This window comes from Phasianus colchicus, chromosome 7 (genome assembly GCF_987193195.1).
Source record: "Phasianus colchicus chromosome 7, bPhaCol1.hap1.1, whole genome shotgun sequence".
Classification (NCBI taxonomy): Eukaryota; Metazoa; Chordata; class Aves; order Galliformes; family Phasianidae; genus Phasianus; species Phasianus colchicus.
Window position 1 is genome coordinate 26,972,424 of NC_143442.1, and position 25,585 is coordinate 26,998,008.

A 25,585-nucleotide genomic window follows, 5' to 3' on the forward strand; every position below is an offset into this window, starting at 1 on the left:
CCCAGTGAGGGAGAGCAGCAGCTGCCTGCCCAGGTGGGAGTGCCGGAGGCCAGGATGCTTCCTGGGCAAAACACAGGAGGAGCAGCTCCATCCTGCAGCGGGAGGAACAGAGAGAGCCAGCTGAGCGCTCCGGGGCACTGTGTTCTGTTCTCTCCTGGGTCCTCAGAAGGTTTGGCATGGGGGGGTGCTGATTTGCATAGGAGAGGAAAATGTGATCCGATGCAGAAATCCCTTGAATCCTTATTTTCCATGAGATACGGACTAAAGGCCAGAGGTTCTGGGAAGAAATGTCCAGTGTTTTGACTAGTGGCTGAAATACGTCTTATTTGTAGGCTTTAGTTTCATTTCCTGTTTGTGAGATTACGATGGGATTTGCGGTTAGAAGATGGATGTTCCAGCTCACTTCATGAATTTGGACCTGTAGGTAAACTATGCTTACAGAACTGCAGTTGACCTTTCTGTATAAACTAATAGCATTGGCAGTGTATTTTGGCTTGCAGAGTTCCATGTGAGCGTCTCTAACTTGCAGTCACTTGAGTGATGTAACTGTGATAGTCCTTCAGTTTGCAGCAGACAGGCTCTTTTGAGTAGAGGAGAAAATTGGATCTATGTAACTTATCACCTAAAAATACACCAACCCAACAAACTTGCAGAGTTTATGACTCAAACCTGAGCGGGCAGTTGTGAATTTTGCATCCTCCTCTACCTTCATGCAGGTAGTTTGAATCTACAGCTCTCAGCCTTGTGTCAGGACGGCCGATCTTCTCACAAGGCTGTGGTGACCCTTTCCATGAGAAGACAGCGGGGCAGACAGCCTGTGTGTGGCAAACCTGGCTGCTATGCAGTGTGAGTGCTGCCACTGTGCTCATTCATTTTCTTTGTGATGCTGGCCCTGGCTTCTGCAATGAAAGCAGACTTCAGTTTTGGTGGGGAGTTTGCCCTGTCGCAAATGATGAGGAAATGGATGCATAGCTGGCTGAGAAATGTATTCAGTGCCTCTTCCTTTAAATGTTTCTAGATGAAAAATAAATGCTTATAATGTTAAAAAAAAATATTAGTAAATCATTTGTCAGGAATTAGTTGTTAGAAATGTGTGGCTTTTATTTTGCTCACAGAAAGCAAGTAATTCTTCAGAATTTTGACTGTTTTTGATGTTGCTTAAGTGTCTTATTCTTTTATTAAAACTCAGAAGTAAGGGATTTCCATGATAGATAGGTATATGAAGAATTGCTCTCCCCTAAACTTTGAATTAAAAGACTTGAAATATTTTTAACGTTTTTTTTCCCACTTAAAAGTATTTTTATTATATGCTGATCTATTGGAATGAACAGAGTGATGAAGATCTGCGCCAGATTAGAGACAGCATTTTCTCAATGGGTTTTTAATTGCAAACTCTTCAAAGTATACACATTAGTGAAAAGGAGCTTCTTATTTCAAAGTATATGCTAAGACTTTGGACAACTCAAATGATCTACAGCCACCTGGAATTCATTTTCCTAGTGATGTTTTACTTAACTCTGCATTTTAGAGAAAAATTGTCTATTGCCTGCAGATGAACAGTCTGCTTCCATTCCCATTAAATTCTGCATGGAGGTGTGAATATATATAATTAGAGACTTGGGGACAGGCTGTGAAACAGAATGAGAGGAAGTCTTCTCCATTTCCAAGGCGATCTCAGTGTCACACACTAATTAAAGAAACCTTTCCTTCCCTGGATGCTCTCTGGCCCGTGGGAGCAGTGCAGCAGCTCCAAATAAACATAGGGTAGAGACAGCTTAGGGGAAAATCTCTGTTTCTGGCTCTCATAGGAATTGAGTGCTGGAAGATGGATGATTCAGGAGTTGTTGTGGCTGGTTTCTGCGAATTTGACGTATATTGAGGATAACAAGGGTAATAATAATAATCATACTGTGCCCCTTTGCAGAAGGGGCAGCTGAAGGTGTGAAGTGCATGGCAGAAGATGACTGTGTTAGGCAAAGGTTAGCATAGGACAGCCTGCTGATACTGGGTGAGCCCAAATCAACCGTCACACTGCTACAGTTCACCAGAAGTTACTTTTTAATTTAAAAAACAAAAAGATAATCATCGACAAACTGTGCTTGTCTTCATTTCAAGTTGCAAACCAGAAGCAATGTGCTTAATAGACTTAAATAATGTGAATTGCCTCTTTACAGCTGAGAAAGGCTTCACTGTTGTCGTTTTAATCATTCACATGGATTCCTGCTGTGAGCTGATGCTTTCTGTTATGCACGATCTTGAAATAAGTTTTTATAATCTGACCTCAGGGCTCGGTTGTTGTACTTAGCCATCATACCATGGAAGATGGTCAGGCTGAAAGACAAAAGTTTCACTACAGGAAATAGTTGAGAATTATGATCTGTAAAGAATTTAAAGTAAATGTAAAAAGAAGCGCAAGTATATTGAGGTGCTGCACAGGCATATAGCAGGCAGCAGAGATGCTGGAGATGGGAGATACAAGTTTCTTTATTTTGTTCTTGTGATTGCTGTGCAGGAATGGAAATCTCAGACTGTGCTGAAGGGAGTAGGTGCTTGGGGGGACTCTATAGCAAATGTTTTCAGTGCATTAGAGATGCCAAGTTATCAGTTATTCAGCTTGGAAAAACAAACTGTTTTTGAAGAAAATCATTTACATAGGTTGCTCCAAAAGTAGTCTTTCCTATTTATCTGCATGGTAACTACAACAGATACTATTTGATAGAGCAAATTCCCAGCTACAGAACACTGTTTTTCAACATAGTCAGCACCCTTAGCTGTGCTTTCTTTTCTAGTGATGAACAAGAGCTTGCATGTTGCAGTCATAAAAATCTGCAACAGTGGAGATGATGCACTGTTTCTTAGCTGCTCTGATGCACAGCTGCTGAAATGCACTGCTCACCACCTCACTGTTCTCACATTCTCCACTAGGTCTCCATAAATGTTCAGCAAGCATCTATGAATGTCAATGGGTGCTATTTTTTCCATGCTGACATGACAGATGACTATCCCTAGAGCTGGGCTAAGGTCATGATTGTCCTTGGAGGAAAGGACACACTTGAAGGAAAGATAGCACAGGAGTGTCATCTTGGCAGTATCTTCACCTGCTGTTCTCGCATCTCAGCTGACTCTTCTGGCTGCTGTATTGCATTACTGACCAAGTTCAATGAAGCATTCTGCTAATGCTTGTCTCATGGTCCCTTGCCACATTTGCAAGGAGCAAAAAAATCCCCTAGTCAGATGGACCTCCATGATCAATGTGGATGGACTCAGTAAACACAAAAAAAATGACTGTTCAACTACTTGCCTCTTTTTTTTTAAATCATTTGCATCGCAGCCTATGGATCAGTGCCTGGTAATGCTGGTTGTGGATATAGAGGGAGTGCTCCCATCCTGTTGGCTGTCCTCCTCCAGGGGGTGAGCACAAGAAGGGGCCGTGGGGTTCCCGGCTGTGCTGCTCTCTGTTCTGACCTCAGCTCTCCCCGTTTTCATGCCCAGACACCCCAGTACCTCCTGACTGGGACCATTTTTCAGCTTCCTACAATAAGTGGAGAAAGGCAGAAATTGATCTGGAGGAGAAACAGTTCCACCTGAGCAGTCAAATAAAAGGAAGCTGTCTCACTGACTGCACTGCTTTAATCTCTACTTATGAGCTACCTGGAGTGCAGGCTCTTTATCTGACCCACCATCAGAGCCGGTGGGAGCCCAGCAGGATTTCTGCTAGTTCAAGCTGAAGGATTTACTGGCTTTTGCCAGCTGCCTTGCCCTTGGCAAATCTCCCTGTGAGCAGACTTGGAGCAAGGCGTCTCGGTGCGTGCAGCTGGATGCAGCCCCAGGAAGCACGGAGCAGCTGTTACCCAAGCGCTGCACAGTGGCAGGGCTGGGCTCCTGCTTTGCCTGCTAGTCCTAAAAAGCCCAGCGTACTCCACAGCAGATGAGTGGGAGCCATGCCCACATCTCCCAAAGGTGCAATCCTGTGGGCTGGCATCAGCGCCTGGTGAAGCTCTGGCTTGCATGCGGGCTGCATTTAATCATGTGTGAAGGGAAACCAAATGTCCTTGTCTTTGCTCTCCTTGGAGCAGGGAGGCCAGGCTGCCTTGGTCTTGCAGGACTGGTGGTGCTAGGTGAGAGCTTCTTGTTCTCCTCAGATGCTGGCTGTGGGCACACAGGTTTTGCTGATGGGGCCAGGTTGCTTCTTGATGCAATCAAAGTGGCAGCATGGAAAATTGTTTATAGGTTAGTTGTCACAGCCCAATTCAATGCCAAACCTCTATTTTTGTTTCTTATAGACTATGTGCACATAGCAAATGGTTTAAAAGAAGATCCAGTACAGATGCTAACTGTAGCACAAATGCTGTGCTGTGTCAGGAAGGCTGCTCTGATGGCTGACATGAACCACACTCCTCAAGCTGGGCTGCCCCTGCTGTGATGCGACAGCTGTGGGTGAGGCCGAGTGCTTGGCTCCCACAGCTGCAGCACTGCGAGTGGGGAGGGGTTCGTGGGAACACTGAGGAGACGCCGCCCTTTGTGAAGCCCTCCTGGGTTTGTTACTTTTTCCACAGAAACCTTGAACCTTTTGTTTAGAGTACATCAGTGGGAAGCTTAAAGGCGCTTGAAGCCGCCTCCTACCCGCTTTCCTTTTAGGATCCCAGTGAGAATTACAGATGAATGAAGCCCAATACAATTAGTTGATTTAATGCCCATCTTGAGTCTATTTACAATTAAATATACTTTAATTTTTTTTTCACAAGCTCTTTTCCTCCTTGACTTAAAAGTGATTTTTGCCTAGCGTGAGAAATGGCTTAAACATTTACCCATTCACCAGAAATGCAGATAGTGATACAGACAAGAAAATCACTGCTATTATTAGGCTTTGTTTCAAACTGTGTAATTTACTGCTCTCTGTAATTTGTGTTTAGCTGAAAAGTTATTCTGTGTGAGTAACCTAACTGATGAGCCAGGGTATATTCAGAGTGCCTTAAGTCTTATCAGAAATGGGAATAATGCAGTATTAGTAGCAAGGCCTTTAGGCTAGCTTTTGCTTCTCTTCATTCATGCTGTGCAATTCCAGCTGTAAAACCTGGCTGCTGCCATCAGGCAAGTATTTATGAGTCATTATCTATGGTAATAATTAATAGCAGTTACAACAAAAAGAAAAGTTTTAAATTGTGTTTCTTTTTCGTTCCTTCAGCTCCTGTAGCTGCAAGTTCCCTAGCTTACGTCCCAGTGTGTTTTGCCAGATGTGCCTTATTTTTGATGTGCCCCTCTTCTTATTCTGTGGTTAACATCACCTTTCTGGGGTGGGGCTATGAATTCATTTTGAGCTGGCTGCTCTGGAGGACAAAAAACAAAACCCGTGTATGAATGGGGGGGGGAGGGGGACAGTGGGTTGAAGATTTGATTTTAAACACTAATTGCTCTATGTTTTTGTTGTTTTCATACTTATTTTTAATTAAATAAAAACAAACAAGAATTGAGTATTGTGCTTCTCCCAGGGATCCACATTTAAGTGCAGTTGCATGGAGCACTGGAAGCTCAGGACCCAGTGGGAGCAAAATATCTCAGATTTGTGCTAAAACGCATCTGGCTGCCACTGGCAGCACACAGCTATAGAGATGTAAGCTTGGTGTCTTGGGTGCTCATCTGCGATAACCATTTCGTTGTATTTGGTCATATCAATGGATTTGACAGTGAATCTTCCTGATGGTGCGTAGAATTGCGTGCTTAGGCTAAGAACCTTGATAGTTTTGTTGGCTTCGGCACCGAGACCTTGACAGGTAGGTTAGCACACTTGGGTAGAGATTTGTCCCAGGCATGAAATTCCTGCCCTGCTTCCCTTTTCCCCATACAGTGGCCACATGAGTTGGCATGTTGAAATCAATGTAAGGTTTAGCAGGTAACTTCTGTTGCTGTAATTTTTTGTAGGAGCCAAAGGCTCATTGAAAGCTCCTTCCCTGTAGATCACCCCCTTCAGTTTCTTGAGACATATAAGAAAGTCACGTTTGACTGCTCTACATCAGTGTGACTTACGAAACAGGAAGAGGATGTTCACGTGCTGTCACTGCTGAGTTGTGGGGATTTTTTTTTTGGTAGGTGGGTTTTACCTACTGCCATATATAAACAACCAAAATGACGTGTATCAGGCAGGTTATAGGGGAGTAGTGCAGCTGCCCATGCAGGTTCAGATGTGAGTGCTGCCTTCCAATGCTGATCTATTGCTGGCCACCTTTCCCCCCTCCTCCCCCACTGGGATGACACGTGCCTGTTGGACAGCAGCAGTCCAACTGTGGCTCACGGGAGGATCACAGATCAGTTGTGGTTTCTAGCAATTGCAGCTGCGGTTACATTTATGGTGGTTTATCCTGTACTGGCACGGAGCTTGAATAAATCTTCATGTGGAAGCAGAATTACCTCATCCTGCGCCCATGCCCCACACTGCTGTGTCTGTCTCCTCATTGTTTCTAGTATTTTTATAGAAGAAAGGGCTTGCCTACAAGGAAGACTTGTGAGAAACATTATACGCTTTCAAATAAGGTATAAATTTTACTGCTGATCAATTTTCTGTCCTCATTAAGTCTCTCAGAAGTGAATTCAGGGGAGAAAATAAAGATAGGGAGAGCTTGGAAATGAAGTCTATTTACAATGGCAAAAAAGATAAAAGAACAATAAAATATGGAAAAAGGCTGAAACTCAGTGACTTGAGAAGTGGAGGTCAGACTCAATTATCATAATGTTCTGCAGCTGCATCAACATGTATTATTTTCTCCTTACTCTCATATGTTTAATATATGTGGGTAGCCAGTGTTTGCCTTTTGTTTGCTCTAAATATTTTGTGTGTAATGCAGCATATTTATAAGACGTGATTCCTAGCTGTTGGAACAGAGAAGAGATTAATATAGCAAAACAAAACCAACAACCGTCAATGTTTGCACACACCACAAATGTAATGACAGATACAGGCTAATAATAGAATACTTATTCCTAGAGTAAAGGAAGGGGGGGGGGAAAGCAACTGAACTCACACTTTGAAGCAAGAATTACAGTTAAAGAAAAATGTAAATGATAGTAATTATTGAGTAATTAGTTCGATGGACTTTTAGACCAAATTTGCTAAGATGTGCAATGTGAATCGTCCTCTCATGTTCCTAAATATATCCATGATATTTTCTTTGCTTTGTGTCTGTGGAGTTTGTCAGCATGTGCACAAGACCACTGACCTTCCTAAGGTGTACTAAGCTAGCAAGCCCCTGGCATCTCCTGCATCCTAGAGCTTCAGAAACACTTTTTTTCACCATTTAAAATGCTGTAATGCAGGGTGCCAGTAGGCTGCATGATTTTGGGGTCTTGAAGGGAGATTAAGCTACATCCTCTGTGTTTGGGGTGAGGATTCTTTCTTAGATTTGAGCTGTCATGGTGAGGCAGGCAGGAAGGGTTAATGCACAGCAGTATATTGCCTGAATGTGTTTCCATTTACCTGACAGATGAAGCTACGCTGGTGAAGTTTAATGAACAAATGAATGAATCATGCATTATCTTGGGATGTAGTCCTTGTGCAAAAGAGAAGTACATAAATCTTCAAACTGCATAAAAGGAAGACAGTGGGGGGAAAGCGCTCAGATAATTCTGTTTCTCAATGATGCACTGCTTGCTATTGTGGTTTTTCCTAGTAATATTTAATATAAAGATGCAACCTTTATTAAAGAAATTGTTCTGTCAGCAATTTTTTTATTTTTGCTGGTGTTTCAGAGAACATTAAGATGGCAGTAAAGAACAAACCGCTATTCCCCCAAGTTTACTCTCTGTATTTTGACAAACGGTATATCTTCATTTCATTCTTCCTCATTTGGAGATTTTCACAGAGCAAGAGGGGGAAAGGATAAAAATTTGGAGTGGGAGAGGGATAGGAGGCAGTGTGATAAAACATCCCTTTTAATGCTTACTTTCAGTTAAATTATCATAAATTCAGGTGCCTGGTTCCCGGGGAAGCAAGATATGAGGAGTGTGCCTTGCTCTCCTTCCATCTGCTGCACGTACATGGATATTTGTGGGTGTAGGTTGCAGTTGTCCCTGAGATCATCTCAGCCATGGCAGGGAGCAGAACAAACACCAGGACATACAACCAGGGCATACAAGAGCATTTGAGAAGATGCACAGCCATCTTTGTATTTTTGCCTTTCACTGAGGTTTGTCTCCATAATCTTGGCAATGACACCCCCAAGTGCAGGTTGCAGATCGGCCTGCTTGCTGGTTGATGTTTTCTTGATGTTGATCAGGGAAGTAAGGGGTGGGTGACCTGACCCTTCAGCTTTTCCTCTGGAAAAGGTCTGCACTTCAAAGTGAGGGAAGAGAGGGGAGCCCATACTGCCTAAGAGCTGGCCCCTGCTGCGTGGTGCTCTCTGGGAATTACCAGTTGGGTGTGCAAAGTGCTTGCATGCTGCTTCTCCATCAGAAGGTGTGCACCATGTGTGTGGAGAAGCTAATAGCAGGTTGAACATATTTAATTTTCAGTACACTTCGTTGTGAGCATGCACAGTAACAGTTAATGATTTATCTAAGCTGCTTTTTAATTAAAATAAGTGTTTCAATATTTACTGGAGCGCAGAAGCTCAGTCATTTCAAACAGTGGCTGAAATCCCAGGTAGCTGAAGCAATTTAATGTGTGATTGTGATGTGGTTCTCTGTGCTCCATGTCTCTGCAGTGGGTTTTACCCACTTGGCAGTGAAACCAAGAGAGAGCTGCTGGTGCACGCTGTGGGCTTTGTCTCCACCCTGAAGGAAGATGCTGACTTCCTCCCTGTTATTTCAGGAGGTCATTAGTGCTGATGAGATTAGGGGTTTACATCTTTAGGTCCAAGTCATTATTCCTAATCTAATCAATGCATTTGAAAATGTTTCCTCTAATAACGTTGTAATGACTTTACGTGATTTGTCATACTTATCAAAAACATGGTTTTAAACATTTTCGTATTTAGAAGCTTCTGGGGGAGAGCGTACATTACTATATCATTGCTGCACCAATTTCCTGCCTCTCAGTCTCCCTAGTAAATCAGAACAGCCCAGGCAGCGCCGTCACGGTGATGTACAGCCTGCCCTTGGAGCCAGGCCCTCACAAACAGAACCGAATCCTGCGAGAGGGCCCTTCATTCATTGCGTTGGTCTGGTTTGCCACCACCTCTTTCATAACTCAGCTGCGCGCTTTGCCTTGATATGAGATAGTCTATTAGCAGGCTCATGATAAAGGAGGAAATAACCATCTGTAATGTGGAGTTTGACTGCAGAAAATGGCTTTTATGTTGCACGAGGAATGAGATAAATAGCACCCCGCAGTGGGAATGGAATTACTAAGGCAATGCTGGAGCGCTGGTGTCACGACAGCTTACTCACAGGCTTTTGAATACAACAAATCTGAGTCCTTGATTCTGTTTGTGGGATTGTTCCTGGAAGGTATTATTTAATTCAAAATATCTGTGTTTTTCAACAAACTGCGACCCCCACCTTTGGGTCCGGGCAGGTGAGGAAGGAGCGAGAGGTGTTAGCTGTGCTGGGTCCATCAAGGCTCAGTTGGAATGCACAGCTGCTGCTGTTTTGTGTGCTGCTTCCACAGCACAGCTCATCTGTGAGAAGTTCAGCCACAAACCTCAGCCATGCTCCTTTAGGGCATGGTTTGTATGGATAAACTTTGGGGGCTTACTTAATCTGAAGGTCTGCTGAGGGCCCAGATGAGAATCAAACCATTGTGAAGAGCTCAACTCCTCTGAAAAGCGTAGGCACTTGGAATATTGTCCTTCACTGTCGATGCCCTTGGGGGCCCTGGCTAGTGTCTCAGAAGCAGGGAGGAGATGCAGGGCTGTTGGTGCTGGGCAGCATCTCGCAGCTGGCTCAGGGGGTGCCCCACCTGCACCTTGGGGTGTTGGTGCTCTTTGCCGCTCTTGAGTGCTGTTACTTGGGAGATAAATGGAGAAGTTGTTCTCCCCCTGCCTCGCTGCTCCTCAGGCAGCAGTCTAAATACAATGTGTAGAAATTCAAGGGGGTTTTGCCTGCAGTGTGGCAGCGGCATTGTGACTGGGGAGATGGCAGCGGAACTGGCAAGTGGCAGCAGGCAGATGGCAGGTCTCGCACTGAAAAAGAGGATGTATAAACGACCCAAGATAGGTTTTAACAGTCTTGTTCAGAGCCAGAAGTATGTTACTGTGCAAGCTCGCAGTCTAAACATCTCTGCAAAATTTCAAGTCTGAAGTCTGCTCACAATTTATTAACTAGTTCTGGCAGCTGAAGTGGATGCTGTGAAGCAGAGCATGCAGCCCAGGCACGAGGTGACCTGGCTGTGGCAGCCCTTGGCGCATGGCAAGGCTGCTCCTGCTGTCCCAAAGCACACAGTCTAACCACCATTTCAGTGCAGGACTGTCCCTGGTGAGCTCATGGCTCTGTGCTGTTTCAGCTCCTTCCTGTTTTCCCTTGGCTGACCTGTTTTAACAGCAAGAGTTGGTGAAGTGAGAGGAGTATTTCCCATAAAGAGCAAATTGCCACGTGCAAATATGTAATGTAGTTCAGCTCTGTGGAACTGCTGTATTCTGTATGAATAGTAGCATGGGGGCTGCTCCTTAGTAATACTCATTTTCACTTTTCAACCTTTCTGTCCCCAGCATGTGACAGGTACGGTGATGTTAGATACCTCAGGAATGAGGAAAAGGTGATAAATGCAGTCACTGAAAACACAGAAAAAAATTATCAGAAAATTAGTTCCAAACCATTAGCAGCTTGAGCAGCAGGCACTCATCAAAAACCCAAAACTTGTTCCAGTGAATCAACTGCCTTCTTTTTATTGACTTTAACAGAGCAATTTGTGGTAACGTTTGTCAAGAAGTAAATGTGCCTGCTGAAGAAGGGAAGTTTCCTTTTCAGGTACTGTTTAATAAGGAGGGATTTAGAGTGAGCAAGGTGTCTAAAGCTGTTTAGCTTGTCCACTTCTGCATGGATCTAATGACATTTCCTTTGTGTTCATAATTTCTTTACCTCCTTCATGTGTCAATCTTTTTAATTTTTTGTTTGACTTATTTTGTATAACTCACGGCCTGATTTTTTGCCTGCTCTGTTTAAGGGCTCCCCATTCACAATAAGGGTACGTAGCAATATGCAATGTTTTATTGTCACTCTCATTTAGTTTGTAGCCAGAAAATAAAGTTAAGCTATGGAATGGGCATCATTTGGAATGATGGAATCATGGAATGGGAAGAGGTGTCTCCACAGATGGCCATAGATAAGGCTTGGCTGTTGCTTATGATGGTAGGCTTGGCCAAACCACGTGTGAACTAAGAAATTCAGACCAAAGCTGGTGGCTAGCCCAGGGCAAATGAGCCCCTGTAGGAATGGTCCTGGAAAATGTTCACAGTCAGTCACAGAGGGAAATGTCACACATGCTTAGTAGTGGCCATCTCTTCTGGATTTTCTGGTTTAGTAGCGGAAACTTCCCCTGGGAGCCTAGTGCAGTGGTGGGAGGAAAAGAGCATGGAGGCAATGGTGAGGAGAGGAAGGGCACATGCAGCTGCTGGCCTATGAGCTCTGAGTTCAAGAGCCTGAGGGACTCCCATGTTGCTGCTATTCCAGGATCCTCGCAAGACATGGTGATAGAAATACTGCAGTCAGAGACATCAGGAGAGGCAGCTGAGCACGTCAAAACAAAGGAGTTCAAGGCTTCAGTTTTGCTGTGTAACAGTCTTTTGCCTCAAGAGTGAAGAAGCTGTTTGGAGCATCCTAAGGCATGCATCAGACACACAGTGGTAATGTTCTCCATCTAGGAATGATTCTCTTTTACATCTCTCTCCTATTTGAATAATGGAGTTTAGCTGGGTAGTCCCTGATTCTGCAAGCATATAGGTGGTAGCAAACAAAATGCTTAGAAAGAAAATAGAACCTTAGGACATGGTTCAGTAGTGGTCAGTCCCTGATGCTGGCTGACCAGAGGACTGCTTGAAACTTCTGCTCTTTTATTTATGTTTCTGAGAAAATAAATCTGTTCAGCAGCATCTGTGCATCACCACTGACATTTTTATTTACAGTTAAAAGATTTCAATTAAAATCTGACATCATTTGGTGTGAAAAATGAGTGAACTGAAATTATACATGCAGTCTGAACTAATGTCAATTTATGTATCAGTTTCAAGAACAGATCTATCGATAGCAGCACGTGCTGGCAGGAACTTGTAGCTGTTCCTTTTGTCTAATTCTGCTGTTGTTCTCTAGATTCAATTACGAGAGTTTTGTACTGCTTTTCCCAGCTTCTCTCTGTTGGAGTTCTTGTTCTCTCCCTCCCTCCTTCTGGATGCTTCCCATCATCTGTGCAAGTCATGACTGCTCTCTGGGTTTCACAGAGATGGTCATGTGTAAAGAGAGCGTTTGCTTTTGGAGTGGCTCAGGATGTACCTCAGGTTGGAAGGTTGTTATAAGTAATGCTACAGAACACAGGGAAGGAGGTAATGAGGTCTCTCCATCTTACGTGTGTGCTGGTGCATGGCCTGTGCTGGTACAGCTACATGTGTGTGCTCCTGCCTGTCTTCTACTACCTATGTGGTCCCTTCTTGGGTCATAGGACTTGAAAGTGGCTTTGTTCATAAGAGGAGTATAAACATGTCCAGGATGTGTATTTAAAATATATTTACTTAGCCAAACATTGTCTCTTTGGTTAAGAAACAGCACACAAGCTTACACAGGGAAACAACTGAAAAGATTTTCCAGGCTTTTTAGTTCTACTCTCTTAAACACAGGCATCTCACAAACTGAGGCATTTTCTGTCTCAAAAATTCTAGTTGGATTATAGCAGTGTGTTATTTGATGGAGCTGTGTTTATGGACTGCATGTGTGAGAGTGAGTTTTGCTTCAGTATTGCACATGCTCTGCAAAAAAACAGGGAATAAATCTGTGTTGTTGAAATATATGGCAAGGAGATGGTAGGGATAACATGGCACTCCAGTGCTTCTTTTCTGTGATTACATAAAAAAGGACACTAAAACAAAAAACAAACAAACAAAAAACCCACCAAAAAAAAAACCAGAAAAACCAATTACATTGAAAATTTTAAGTATAAAGCCAGCATTTGGTATTATTTAAATGGAACATTTTTTTTTAATTATCTTGCTTACTTGTTATGAAACTCATGGTCAAATATGTGGTTTAGATTAAGAGATTAAGTCCATTTTTCCTACGTTCCCCCAACTCCTCCTTATGGTCAGGAACGAGCAAGATTTTCTTCAGATAGGTGCTGTATTCTTCTGAAGATATCTCAAGCAGTCAAGTTCAGGAATGGTGTGCAGCTTCTCTTCTGTATTTGCAGAAGAAAAGCCTGATTTTACTAAGACAACCATTTGGCTTATTTTTACTGCATGCTGATGCATGAAGATGCAATTCATGGAATGTGGGTTTGGTACTGTAGGGAAAGGCAATGGCAGATGACCAGTTCTAAATTACCCAAAAAAAGGTGATGGTAACAATCCAGTCAAAGAAAAGAAAGAAAGATGTGTTTACCTTTTCTGAGGATCAGGGATTGTCAAATGCTCTCCAGCTAGAGATCCTTTCCTTGTGGCAGCCAGCCCTTAAATGAGGCTTAGGGAGGGATGGAACATGGTTCAACATTGCTTTTACCTGTGCTCCCAGGGCTGGCTGTGTCCCTTCACCAGGTGCTCAATCATTGGTTCAGGCTGTGATTTAGCAATTCCCATACAGATACTCTGTGAGCAGGGGTGGTTTTGTGGTCACTGCAGAAGTGTCAGTAGCACACACTGCTGTTTTGCTCACGGTTACTGCCATGTGACATCTGTACTTGTATTTTTTAGAAAGGAGATGAAAGGGGAATGTGCTTCATACCCAGGCTTGTATGTTCTTCTATTTGGAGTTCAGAGTTTGATTCCAACTCTGTGTTTCCAGGCAGGCAGAGGGCAAGAAAACTCTCTGTGTTGAGCATTAAGGTTCTCAGAGTGTGCAACCAAAAGAGAGCTATGAAGCCGGGGATGTGACAGCCCAGCTCAGTCAGCCCTTGAGAAATGCTCTGCCCTTCAGTTCTTCACAGGCCTGGCTTCTTCCCTTCTGCCACTTAAGAGAGATCCATATTGACCTCAACATCAAAAAGCGTGTTTTGGCCACTCTCAAGTGTATCTTCTAAAATTTAATACGGTGATTAATTTCTGGATAGTGTGATCTGTAGTTCCATTCCCCTTTCTACATTGTGTTTGAGTTTCTTGTGGATGATGTGAATATTGATGGATAAAATGAGATTTTGTCAGGGCATAGGAAGGAACCAATGACTGAGGTTGTGCTGTGCCAGCCCTTTAACACAGAGGCAACATGACTGAAATCAGTGTGCTGGCTGACCGTGCGCCACTCAGGGCACTTCACTGTTGTTTGTGTCTTAGGATGCTGATGTGTTGAAATGTCAAATGGCTGCTGATGAAGCATTCATTTTTCATGAGCATGGTAATGCCATTTCAATTTGCTGAGATGCAACAGTGTGCTTTGATCAATAGTAAATATTTAGCATATGCAGAGTAGCTGACATACCTCAATGTCCCTGGTAGCTGAAAAACTGCATGACAGATAATTCAGTTGGCATTAGAAAATGAGCTAGAAATGCATTCTTTTACAAAGTACGTAGTGAAAAACTATTTTCCTCTTCATTGCATGCAGAAAGTTGATTGTTTCTTCTCTTGATGAATAATGGTTCTGTGGTTTGGACTCACTTTCATTAATGTCCTGGTAAGGCTGTGTGAAATAAGACAGCTTCTTCTGGTTCACGATACAGACAGTGTTAGGGCATTCGTGCTTCACACTGATCCCCCTAGTAAAACACAAGAATGAAGCATACATGTACCATTCAACATGCACAAAGACACGCTGTGCAAACTGTGCTTTCTGTATTTTCGCTGTAAGAAGTGTGATGGAATGTGCTAGAAACTGCACCAAAAAGCAGTGTATGCCATATGCAATAAGTAGGGCTGTTGTGCAACTAGGTAAAGTAATTCACGTAAAAGAGTTGGTATGTGCTGCATCTAAGAGATGAGACTTAATTAACACAGACAAATTCTCCTGGGTACAACAAAGCAGTTCTCTGGATACAGCCGTGATTATACTGTAGTTCTTTTAAATGTATTACTGAAGTCTTTGCCATTATAATTAAACAGATATAAAATATGTCTGCCCTTCATTGCATAAAGCTTTGTTTTAGGATTAAGACTGGAAATTTCACGAAGAGCTGGCAGGCAAAGCAGCAACTAATTTCTATAATCTTCATTTTTAAATTATTGTCCTTTTTTATCTGCCACTAAGAGACAGACATATTAACATATTTACAGTAATATCATTTTCCTTTAACTACTAGCTGGAAGAAATACAGTATCATCTGGGAAAACTGAGCTTTAGAGTTGGCTTCTCAAAATACATTGTGTTTGGTACACTTTGTCTATCACAGAGCAGTGTGTCAGTGTTCGTTCCTCACACACCCACATGAAGGAATAAATAAAAAATAACAAAAAGGAGAAAACAGGGTGTTGATATTTTAGAAAAACAACAACAAAAAAGATTTTCTTAAAATATATCTTTTTCCTGCATTTGCTTATATAAAAAAAAAAAAATAGCCACGTTGTAAATGGACATACTCTAAATGTTTCCTCTAGTTGGGGAGGTTGGCTCTGAAAGTCTTGAAAAGCCAGGACATTGCTGTTTAAAAAGGATTTGAGGAGGTACTGTTTGAATAAATGCGCAGGCACTCTGCTTTCACACTGAAAGAAATGTTAACACATGAACTGAATAACTGTGGGGACTAAATGTGTGTTTGTATGATTAAAGCTTTACATGAGCAACTGCTAAGTGACACAGTTTCTGCAAATCATAACTTGTTTTCAAGGGCCCATTGAGCCAGCATTGCCTTCTGTGCTCATTTGTGTTCATGGAAAAATGATCTGTGGTGGTTAACAGCAATGTGAATGTTTTATTTGTGCCCCCTGTAAGCAGCTTCCATCCTTGTCATAACTGTGTACTAATGTAGAAACTGCAGTGTCTGCTTGGTATGCGTGACTTCTGCTAAATTCTCTGCAGCATCATCATAAGTCACCCATTTTGTCCCAGTTTTCAAGGCATGGTGCACTCATGCCACACTCCTGCTACTATTTGTGAGGTTAACCATTGCTAGTATATAACAGATACCGTTTTGGTCCTATTCAGATCGGTTTGGGCAGTGTGCTTGCTGGTGCTAATGGCAGCTGAGCAGGAGGATGAGGGAAGCTTGCAGCTTTGCTTGGAGGAGGTGAGCTGTGGTGGCAGGGCTGGGAGACAAGGGAGAATGGTGACTGCTGTGGAAGGGGCCCATCCTCACCCTTACTGTGCCCCACTCCTACTCTGGATGTCCAGACAAGTGGCACATCACTAGGAAGGAATTTGAGAGCTATCCTTGTAGAGTATGTCAAGGATCATCAATCAAGCCTTGCTTTCAACAGCTTACATGCTTTTGGTTAGAAATAAGCCTTCTCTGCAGCCTGGGTGCCAACCACTGCATCTGAGGGGGAAAAAAAAATAATAAAAAAAATAGATTTGCTCTGACCTCAGTTGTTCCATAAAGGACCCTTTGCTTGTCTGTTACAGAAATGTGAAGACAGCAAGTTAGACTCTAAGTAAGAAAAAATTATTCAGAAATTTGCTCCATTATTCTAAATATGAGAAGACAGGTGGGATTTGATTCCTATCCTAGTATCTTCTTTAAAGCTCCCAATACCTGCATTTGTGGTTCCCCAACAAATGCACTCTGCAGCAGATATCCTCCAGTTTAATTAAATCTCTAACTTCAGCAATATTGAGTTCTGAGTGCATTAAGCACAGTAGTGCAGCTGTTCTGTAACTGTGCTGCTTGGCTGAAAACACTGAATAATTTCTACATAAACCCAGGAACGAGAGACCTGTGTTTTCTGGTGGCAGTGGTGAGCTGGTGGATCGGGACAGGAGGACAGGCGTATGCCCTCACAGCACATCATGGCATGATGCTGAGAGGTATGGAGACATTGGAGACAGAGGTATGGGACAGCATTAGATCTGGAGGTACCCACCCCTATGCTTCAGAAACATTTTTGAATCCTGTGAGCATGACAAGTCCAAATCCAGCACAGTGTTTTCCAGGGGTCGCTGGGCACAATTTGAAGGTAGTGCTACCAATTTTCTGGTAGAGATTGCAACGTTTTTTTCTTACTGAACATTTTCTAAGTGTGCCGTGTGTACGTAACTGTTGGGGGGGTTCATTTAAACCTTACCTTCTCCTCATGAAGTCCTAAGCACAGTGCTACACAGCAGTTAGATTGTAATTGCACCATGGTTAGATTGGTTTTTTTTAATACCCTTTTGGCCACTAATTTATAATGTTTAAATGTTAGCTGTATGGAAATAATTACGCCAGGTAGGTGATAAACTTCAACTTCATATAACGCATGTGCTGTGTGAAACCCAAAGGACTGTAATATTCAGGCATGCAGCTAATTTACTTGTGAGAAAAAGGAATGATAATTGCCAAAGTACATGACCAGAGTGAAATTACATTACTGCATTACTACAGTCCTGTATTCATTTAAGCAAAGCAAACAAAAATCTGAGCTCCTGGAAGGAGGGGCGTTCTGCCCTTGAAGGTACATCATTTTGAAGAAATGTGGTTAAAAAAAAAAAAAAAAAAAAGTTAACATCTCACTAGAGGAAACCCATAATTCTTAAAATAAACTGGATGTTTATGATGCTGCAGGTTGCTTAACAAAGCACCACTCCTAACCTGTACCTTTTACTCCTGATTTTGATGAGTAATGCAAACATTCAGATTCTACGTTGCTACGAATTTGCTATATGCCTACTTAATAAATTCATGTACTGTGATTTAATGAGGCTACCACAGCTGTCCCTTGAGTCCTTGTTTCCTTTGTAGTACTGGGGAAATTGTTGCTTTTAAGGCAGACGTTTAACTCGTTATGCTGACACTAAGTAAATCACTGTAGTCCCTGTTTCATTTCTGTATCGGTTTTAGCCATGCCAACTCCCTGCTTCCCTACTGGAGGGCAGCAGCAGGGCTCATGGCTTGGCACAGGCTGCTCTTTGCACTGGGATTACATCCGCGGGTGTAACTTAAACCTGCTGTTTAGCTTTTCAGCCTGGGGATGCTGAAGGTGAGTACAGAGCCTATAGCACGATGTACACAGTTGCTAAGGAAAGAAACAACCCTACAAGTGGAAGTAAAGTACTGAACATGCTAACGTTTGTACGTGACTGTACCAACTCCTGCACCTCAAGGACACTTTCCTAAATGCATCACAATTCCCTTGGAGGAACTAATGCCTTTCTCAGGTGTGCTCAAGTTCCTTTTGTCTCTTATAGAAAGCCAGAGCCTTTAGGCTACACCCCTGAAGCAAAATTTCACCCCAACTACAGTACAGATTGATTAAACAATACGTACCCACATAGTTCATATTCATCTTTGTTGTCTGTCTCAACCTACTGAATAATTCAATTATGAGTGGCAATTAGAAAAACAGTCCCATTAAAAGAATTTATCTACCTTATTCTATTGATTTTTTTTAAACTTTGTTGTTGAATGTAGGGGTTGCGGTTGATCTGAATCAGCATAAATGTGATTAATGAACTGATAATTTAAGTTGATTATAAAGGGCTTAAAATAATATGATTAGACTATGGAGATTTGGGTTGCTTATTGGATTACACAGGTTATTCCTGGAGGATTGTTATAACATTCAGACTGAAATTAAATTGGCCATCCTATTTTGGGTCCCTGGTGCCAAGTAATCTACAACACCATGATACCAGACCACAGGGCATAGTAATGTTCAACAGTTCACTCTGGAAAAATACAGGACAGAATTTTTGAACCAATACCTTGCTAATCAGGCCAAAATACATTGCGGAAATCTGGCCTACTCTCCATTGTACAGTACTTAAATGACATCACATTTGATCTCATGAGACACTGTTTTGGAAGGAGTGATGATGAAGGTGTTTCTGATGGTGGAGACTTTGCTGTGGTCACTGGGAGGTTATGACCACGGCCAGCTCTCCACATTTTTTCTTCTTCTTTTTTTGAAGTCGTCTTTTTTACTTTGCACATGTCAAGTTCCAGCTGTTGGAAAGATGTATTATAGGATCATTATATAATCATCCATGATCTGTAATAATGTCAGTCTACAATCAGAATTTCTATAAGGTCGATAAGGAAACTTAATTTGAAGGTCATCTTAAAGTAGATTGATTCACTGTTTAATTCAACTACTGACTGAAACTGTTAAATCCTGAAAGTGCCCCAAAAATGGCTTTATCATGGCTTAAAAAAAGCCCTTTAATTAAAGCTGTTCTTTATATTAATTTGGACTTCTACAGTTACTCGTGATTGGACAGTGTGTATATTGAACTAAAAGAATCTGGGATCTTCTACTTGAAAGTATTTTACAAACTCTTTATGATTCATGTGGTTCCTGTGAACTCTTCAATTTTCACCATAATTTCTAAACTGAGGGCATTTAATTATGGATGAATACAGAAATATTCAAACTTCTCTATCCACTGCAAATGTTATGTTTATACAGCCAAGTATACCATTGTGACTTTTTTGTTGCATTCTGTGCTAACCTAGGAGATGGTCCATTGTAGTTGTTGTATTTGTTTGTTTTTCCAAAGCTACTGCTTCCTAGATCTCAGTCCTGTAAACAAGTCCTGCCCTTCATGTTTCTAGATTTACAGTTTTACATTTTGGTCCCTATTGGAACATGCGGTTAATTTGCTTATTTATTTTTTAGCATTACTTCTCATGCAGTCTTCTGATTGCTCTTCACTGACCCGTGTACTTTGTTACTCAGTGCTGTTTATTCTTGGCCTTGAATCATCTCTAGACTCCATGCATATTGATTTTATGCTTTCTACCAGGTTGTTTTAAAAATACTAAACAGAACTGAGCTAAGAACAAGTTCCTTGTGGAACTCCATTTGAAGCATACCTATGTGACAAGTGGTGTTTCGCATTCGCTTTGAGACGCATCGTTTATCCAGTGTTTGATCCATTTAATGTCTTGTGAGTTTATTTTTTATTGCAATATCTTAATCACAGTGTCATGCAGTACCAAGTCAAATGCTTTGTGGAAACCGTAATGGCAGTGTCTAAGTATACTATGATGACTTTATTGCATTTATCAAACAAAACTTCTAATTTCATAAAAGAAGAGATATCATTTTAGTCTGCCAAATGCTGTTTTCCTTGATGTTGAAAATACTGCTAATCATAATTTTGTTTTTTATTAAGTTAATTAATTAATGGAAGCCCCTCCATTGTTTTGACCATGAAAAATGTTTCCTTACAGATAGACTGTATATCCAGCATTCAGAGTTGTAGTGAATAGGATTATGAGTGATACAAGTTGTTGTTTAGCCAGGTCCATTTCAGCTGGTTTGGCCTTTCTTCCCGAGTTACTATTGGAATTCTAATTTATTTTTTTTGTGAACAAATGCTTTCTTGTAATCATATTACTAGCAATACCAGTGTTCCTGCACTGTGATGGACCACTGGTGGGAATCTGCCTGCTCCTGATATTTCCAAGAGCAAAGCAAATGAAGTCTTTGCACCTTCTCTGCTGTAGTTGCTACTGACTACCAAACCCTTCTACTTGCATCAGCTCCTCTGGTTACTGTTGTTCTTTGTCTGTTTTCTTCCTTTACTACTGTCCTACTTTTTCTCACTTCATAACCCAAAATATCTCCTATTTTGAGTTTGTAACATATTCCTTTCTTGTCCTTTCTTTCCTGCTCAAAAGACAATGTTTTTAAATAGCATCACCTTTCTGGCTTGTCTGGCATTGGTAGTGTTTTCTGTGGATGGACTGAAGATCAGAGTGGGTTTAGATGATTGAGCTACATTCTGCAGGTCACTATCTTGTGTCAGATTTTAAGGACTTGCCATGGATACAATGGACATCTCTCTCTTTTTACCTTCTTTTCTTTTTTCTTTTCTTTTTTTTTAAATTTTAGAAGCCTTAAGAGTTCAACTAGGTCAAATTCTCAGTGAGACCTTCCTTAATTTTAGTTCAGGTTTGTTTGGTTTTTTTTTTCTCTGAAGAAGGGATACAGAGAATGTTAGCACATAACACAAGCATCCAGAGCAGCTGCTGAATATATTTTTACCTGGTGACAGTGGGAAGGTGCTCTAGTCTCCATGTTTTGGAAGGACAGTGTGGTGATGTCCTTTGTGCTTGCTGTGAAGCCAACCGATCTCTGACTAGCAAATGAGATGAATGTTAATGCTGTGCTGAGATGTGTAAATATTGCAGTGCTCATTTTCCTGCTCCCCGGAGCCATGGCAGCCCTTATGTCAGGGTGAAGCCTGTGCTGTATTTGCTAGTGGAATTTTCAGGTCTTCTTGGTGAGTGTGTGCAGTTCTGTAAAGAACACACTAAGACGTTGGTGTTTCCCAGCTTTATAGCCCAGGTCTTTGTGGTTGTTTTTTCTTTTTTTTCTTGCTTATTATGCCAAAAGAATAACAGGGCTTTTTGCTTAGATTGTACAGGTGCACTAATGAATGGGATTTATGTTCCTTGCAACATGACCCCATGCATCTGTCACCAGAATGAAGCTCACTCATCTTTAAGCATTGCCCCTTGCTCAATTTCACAAATACACCTCAGAGCAGGGCTCCCTCTTCACTGTGTGTCATTGAACAGCATTACAGCAGCAGCAGCCACGAGCAGGGCTTCCCATCCCAACCTTTAGCTGTAACCCTTTCTGCCATGATCCATGCTTTGATCGATATGAAGCAGTCACCTCTGTAAACCTTTAAACCAATTCTCAAGTTTTATATAAGCATAAATGGGAAAAGCTCATATTGTCTGAACTCTGCCAGTTTATTCTTGGCACTGGCTTGTCTCCAGACTGCATTTAAGGCATGAATCCGAACAATTACATCTAAGTAACTTGGGACCTTCCAGCCTGAGAGAGACTTTAAGTGCTTAGTGTTGTGCTACCAAGTACTTAATGAAGACCCCTGGTCTTTAACTCACTTCTCCATGGTCTGAAGTAGCACAGATCTCATGCTTCTCAGTACATTCTACTTGTCTGCAGATGAGAGGCTAATGGGAGCTGTGCTTTGCTTTGCAGGGAGGGAGAAGTTCTTTAAGGCAGGTCTGAGATTGCTGTAGGGTTAGCTGCTTTAAGCAGACACCCCTGTGAATTTTTACCACCAACTGCATTGAAAAGAGACTGTAGAAGACTGAGATCTCTTGGGAATGCTGCAGCTGAGAACTCATTTTCCCCAGGCTTGCCATTCCTGCTTCTGCTTGAAAACAAAGTGTCTCTCTGTCTTTCTCAGCTTTGTATTTCCTTAGTGCATGAAGATAAATCCAATCCACATCCAAGGTGCTCTTGAGACTCACAAGCGTTACAGCTTGCAAGCAAGCAAAATGCATGGAAATAACAGAGCAGTTGGAGAGGCAGTGTTTGGAGACATAAAGTCCAGTGGGCTATATGAGTCCCTTCCAAACTAAAGCTATGTGGTTAAATACAGTTAGGAACAGATTTGGCATTGGGGGAGTCAAAAAGGTTTATGTTCCAAAGGGAGAATGAAGATCTATGAAAAATTTACATCAGATAGAGTCTTCCACAGCATTATTCAGAGGTGGTGTGTGTATGTATTGAACTGTCATGCAGGAATTTATTTCTGGATGAAAAGGAGTTATATAATTCTATAAGGAATGCCTTCGTGGAAACTAGCTGGGTGATGAGGTGTAAAGAGAGAACATGAGGAACAACCATGGCAGAAGGAGCTGGGAAGCAGTAGGATCATTGCAGGCATTGAACACTTCCTTGACTTTATGCTGCTTGGCCCTAATCATTGAAAAAAAAAAAAAAAAAAAAAAAGAAAGTTGGAATAGTAATTACAGTGTCAGACTATGCCAGAAAATAAACCTTTCTTGTTATATGGACTTTATTTCTGGAAAGTGCTTCCAGATGGTGTCTTCATGTTCTGCCACTTTTTTCCTTTGCTCTCCTTTGTTATTTAGGCTGCAAAGGTATATTTTCTCTAAGGATTAATTGAATGTATTTGGCAGTGCTAGTGATTTAAGCAATACAAACAAGTCCACACAATAAAACATTCTTTGAATAGCAAATCATTTTGGTTCCAATGTTCCTCTCAGATCTCCTCCAGCCATTCTTTTTTCTCCCACTCCAGGTCATTTCTCTCCACCATAAACTCCAGTATTTGAAAAGGTTTGTTAGTACTGGAGAGAAAGAGGAAAGCAGACAAGCTGTTATAATCCTGCCCTCTGTTGAATTTCTCCAGAAGGGACCATCCAGGATCTCAGCATAGTTGAGCTATTTTCTTTACTGTATTTTCCTGCCCTCAGAGTGCCCATTCTGCAGGGTGACATTTCTCCCCTTTTTGATGAGAAGCTCATGGTAAAGTTATTATCACCAGTCTTGGTGACAGTCCTTCCTTAACCATTCCCAGCAGCTGGCTGATCCTTGGGGTGCTCAAAGGAGCCTGCTGAAAATGTTGATATTACAGTTTTCTGTGATACTCTTCTTCTCACTGTGTCTGAGATCCCTCAGTCACTGCTGTCCCATGAATGAAAGTTGTGCTTAGTATTCTGTGCGGAACTGGAGATCAAGCTAAACTGCTAACTAGATTTTCAGATGTGCTGTTGTGACTGTTTCAATACCTGGAAAATTGTTGGATCCAGCCATCTGAAGCTATTTCTCATATGATCTGTCTGCGTTGTATTTTTGGTCTGCTTTAAATTTTTTGTTTATTCCATTACGGATCTCAGTTTCTAAGAGTGGGTGTGTTAAACTTGGGATGCAGTTCTTATTCCACATACGCTCAAATCCCTGAATTAGTAGAAATTTTGCTATGAAAAGACTACTGCAGCATTATCATCTGCTCTACTGATCTGTTGAGCAGTGTGTTTTGAGCTGTTGGAGTCCAGGGGAGCGCCACAAAAATGATCAGAGGATTGGAGCACCTTCCTTATGAGGACAGACTGAGAGCTGGGAGATCTTCAGCCTGAAGAAGAGGAGGCTTCGGGGGGGACAAGCCTTCCAGTACTTGAAAGGAGCCCATGGGAAAGCTGGGGAAGGACTTACTATAAGGGCAGGCAGAAACAGGATGGGGGGAAATGGTTTTAAACTGGATTTAGACTAGATATTAGGAAGAAATTCTGTACTATGAGGGTGGTGAGACGCTGGAATAGGTTGCCCGATGAGGTTGTGGATGCCCCCTCCCTGGAAGCATGCAAGGCCAGGCTGGATGGGGCTGTGAGCAACCTGGTGTAGTGGGAGGTGTCCCTGCCTATAGCAGGGGGTGGGAACCAGGTGATCTCAAAGGTCCCTTCCAACCCAAACCATTCTGTGATTCCCAGGTGCAAGGCAGAATTCCTGCAGCTATCTCAAGAATTTGGTTGTTGAGTGCCTGTGCAGTGTTGGCTGTTTTGTGCTATCAGTTGCCAGCATGGATGAAATATTTAAGTATATAACCTTTTCTTTGCTGTTCTATGAATGTTGCACTGGGTGTCTGGTACTTGGCACCCTATAGGCCTTGCCTGGAAAGATTACAGGGAGTTCAGCTCATTGGTTCGTTCTGATAACAGAGACTGTAATGAGAACAGGTAAAATCTTGGACTTTTCTTGGGTACTCTATGCTGATGGCCAGAATATGGCTGAGATTCACAAAAAAAGTCTTTGAGTAATAAATGCGTTTCTGTAAAGAGCACTGCTACCTGTAATAATAGCCTGCCAGTGCTGTGGGTTCGTGCTTTGAGTTGCCTCGTGTGTGAGGTCTGGTTGCAGCCCTAACACCAACACTGACTTGATGTTCTCTTTGCTCTGATTTACTTGATTGTAGAAAAATTACACTATCGTATGTCAACCAGCTGCAAGATGTTTGCAGTGGCATTAGTGACACACTGATTTCTTTAACATAAAGATACATTTTTCCTACTACAGTTTTTGTACGCCTTTAAAATTTGGGGGATTGGGATTCTCTCTGTGTATGACAAATACTAGAAGCATCTTAAAAGATCAGAATGAGTATCCTTACTCTGTGGGATTCTTTTGATTTAAGAAACAAACAAAAGCAACAAAATAAAAAAAAATCCACCCCCGTGTAAAGCTAATTCATTTCTCCTGGGGAAAAAAAAATAAGGAATCAGGTAACCAGCTGGCCAATTAAGCGGATCGTCTGGTGTTTCCAGATAGTTTTTAGGATGCACCATTTATCACAATCTATTTGTGAGGACAGGCTAAGCTGTCTGTTATTGATTTCTTAGCGCTAAGTTCACAGTAAATGGCAAAGATCAGAATTAAGCTTTTCTTTTAGGTGTGGTGATTCCTGTGAAAATGCGAATTGTTTTTTGGGGAAATGGCTCTTAACTGCACTTAACAAGTTTAGCTCTCAACATCAATACTGAATTTAACAGCCTTTCACAGAAGCCCTGCAGCTCTTTAAGGGCTTCAGTTAGAGAAGCTTTGCTCCTTTCTTGTGCTTCTTAGAATCTTGGAATGCTGTTGATGTGTAAGAGGTCCTTCAGGTAATG

At 42.0% G+C, this 25,585-nt stretch overlaps 1 protein-coding gene across 4 annotated transcripts in view; it reads left to right on the forward strand.

Annotated features, from left to right (window-relative positions):
- PLCL1 (phospholipase C like 1 (inactive)) overlaps positions 1–25,585 on the forward strand; it is a 235,580-nt gene that overhangs the window by 162,092 nt on the left and 47,903 nt on the right. The window contains exon 1 of one of the 4 annotated variants that reach the window (XM_090144271.1): positions 15,638–16,282. The exons of the other annotated variants lie outside the window; for them this stretch is intronic. Coding sequence (XP_090000397.1) covers positions 16,232–16,282 — 51 coding nt within the window. The 5' untranslated portion in view covers positions 15,638–16,231. Of the gene's footprint in view, positions 1–15,637; positions 16,283–25,585 lie in introns of those variants that run through there. 4 annotated transcript variants of the gene reach the window in all.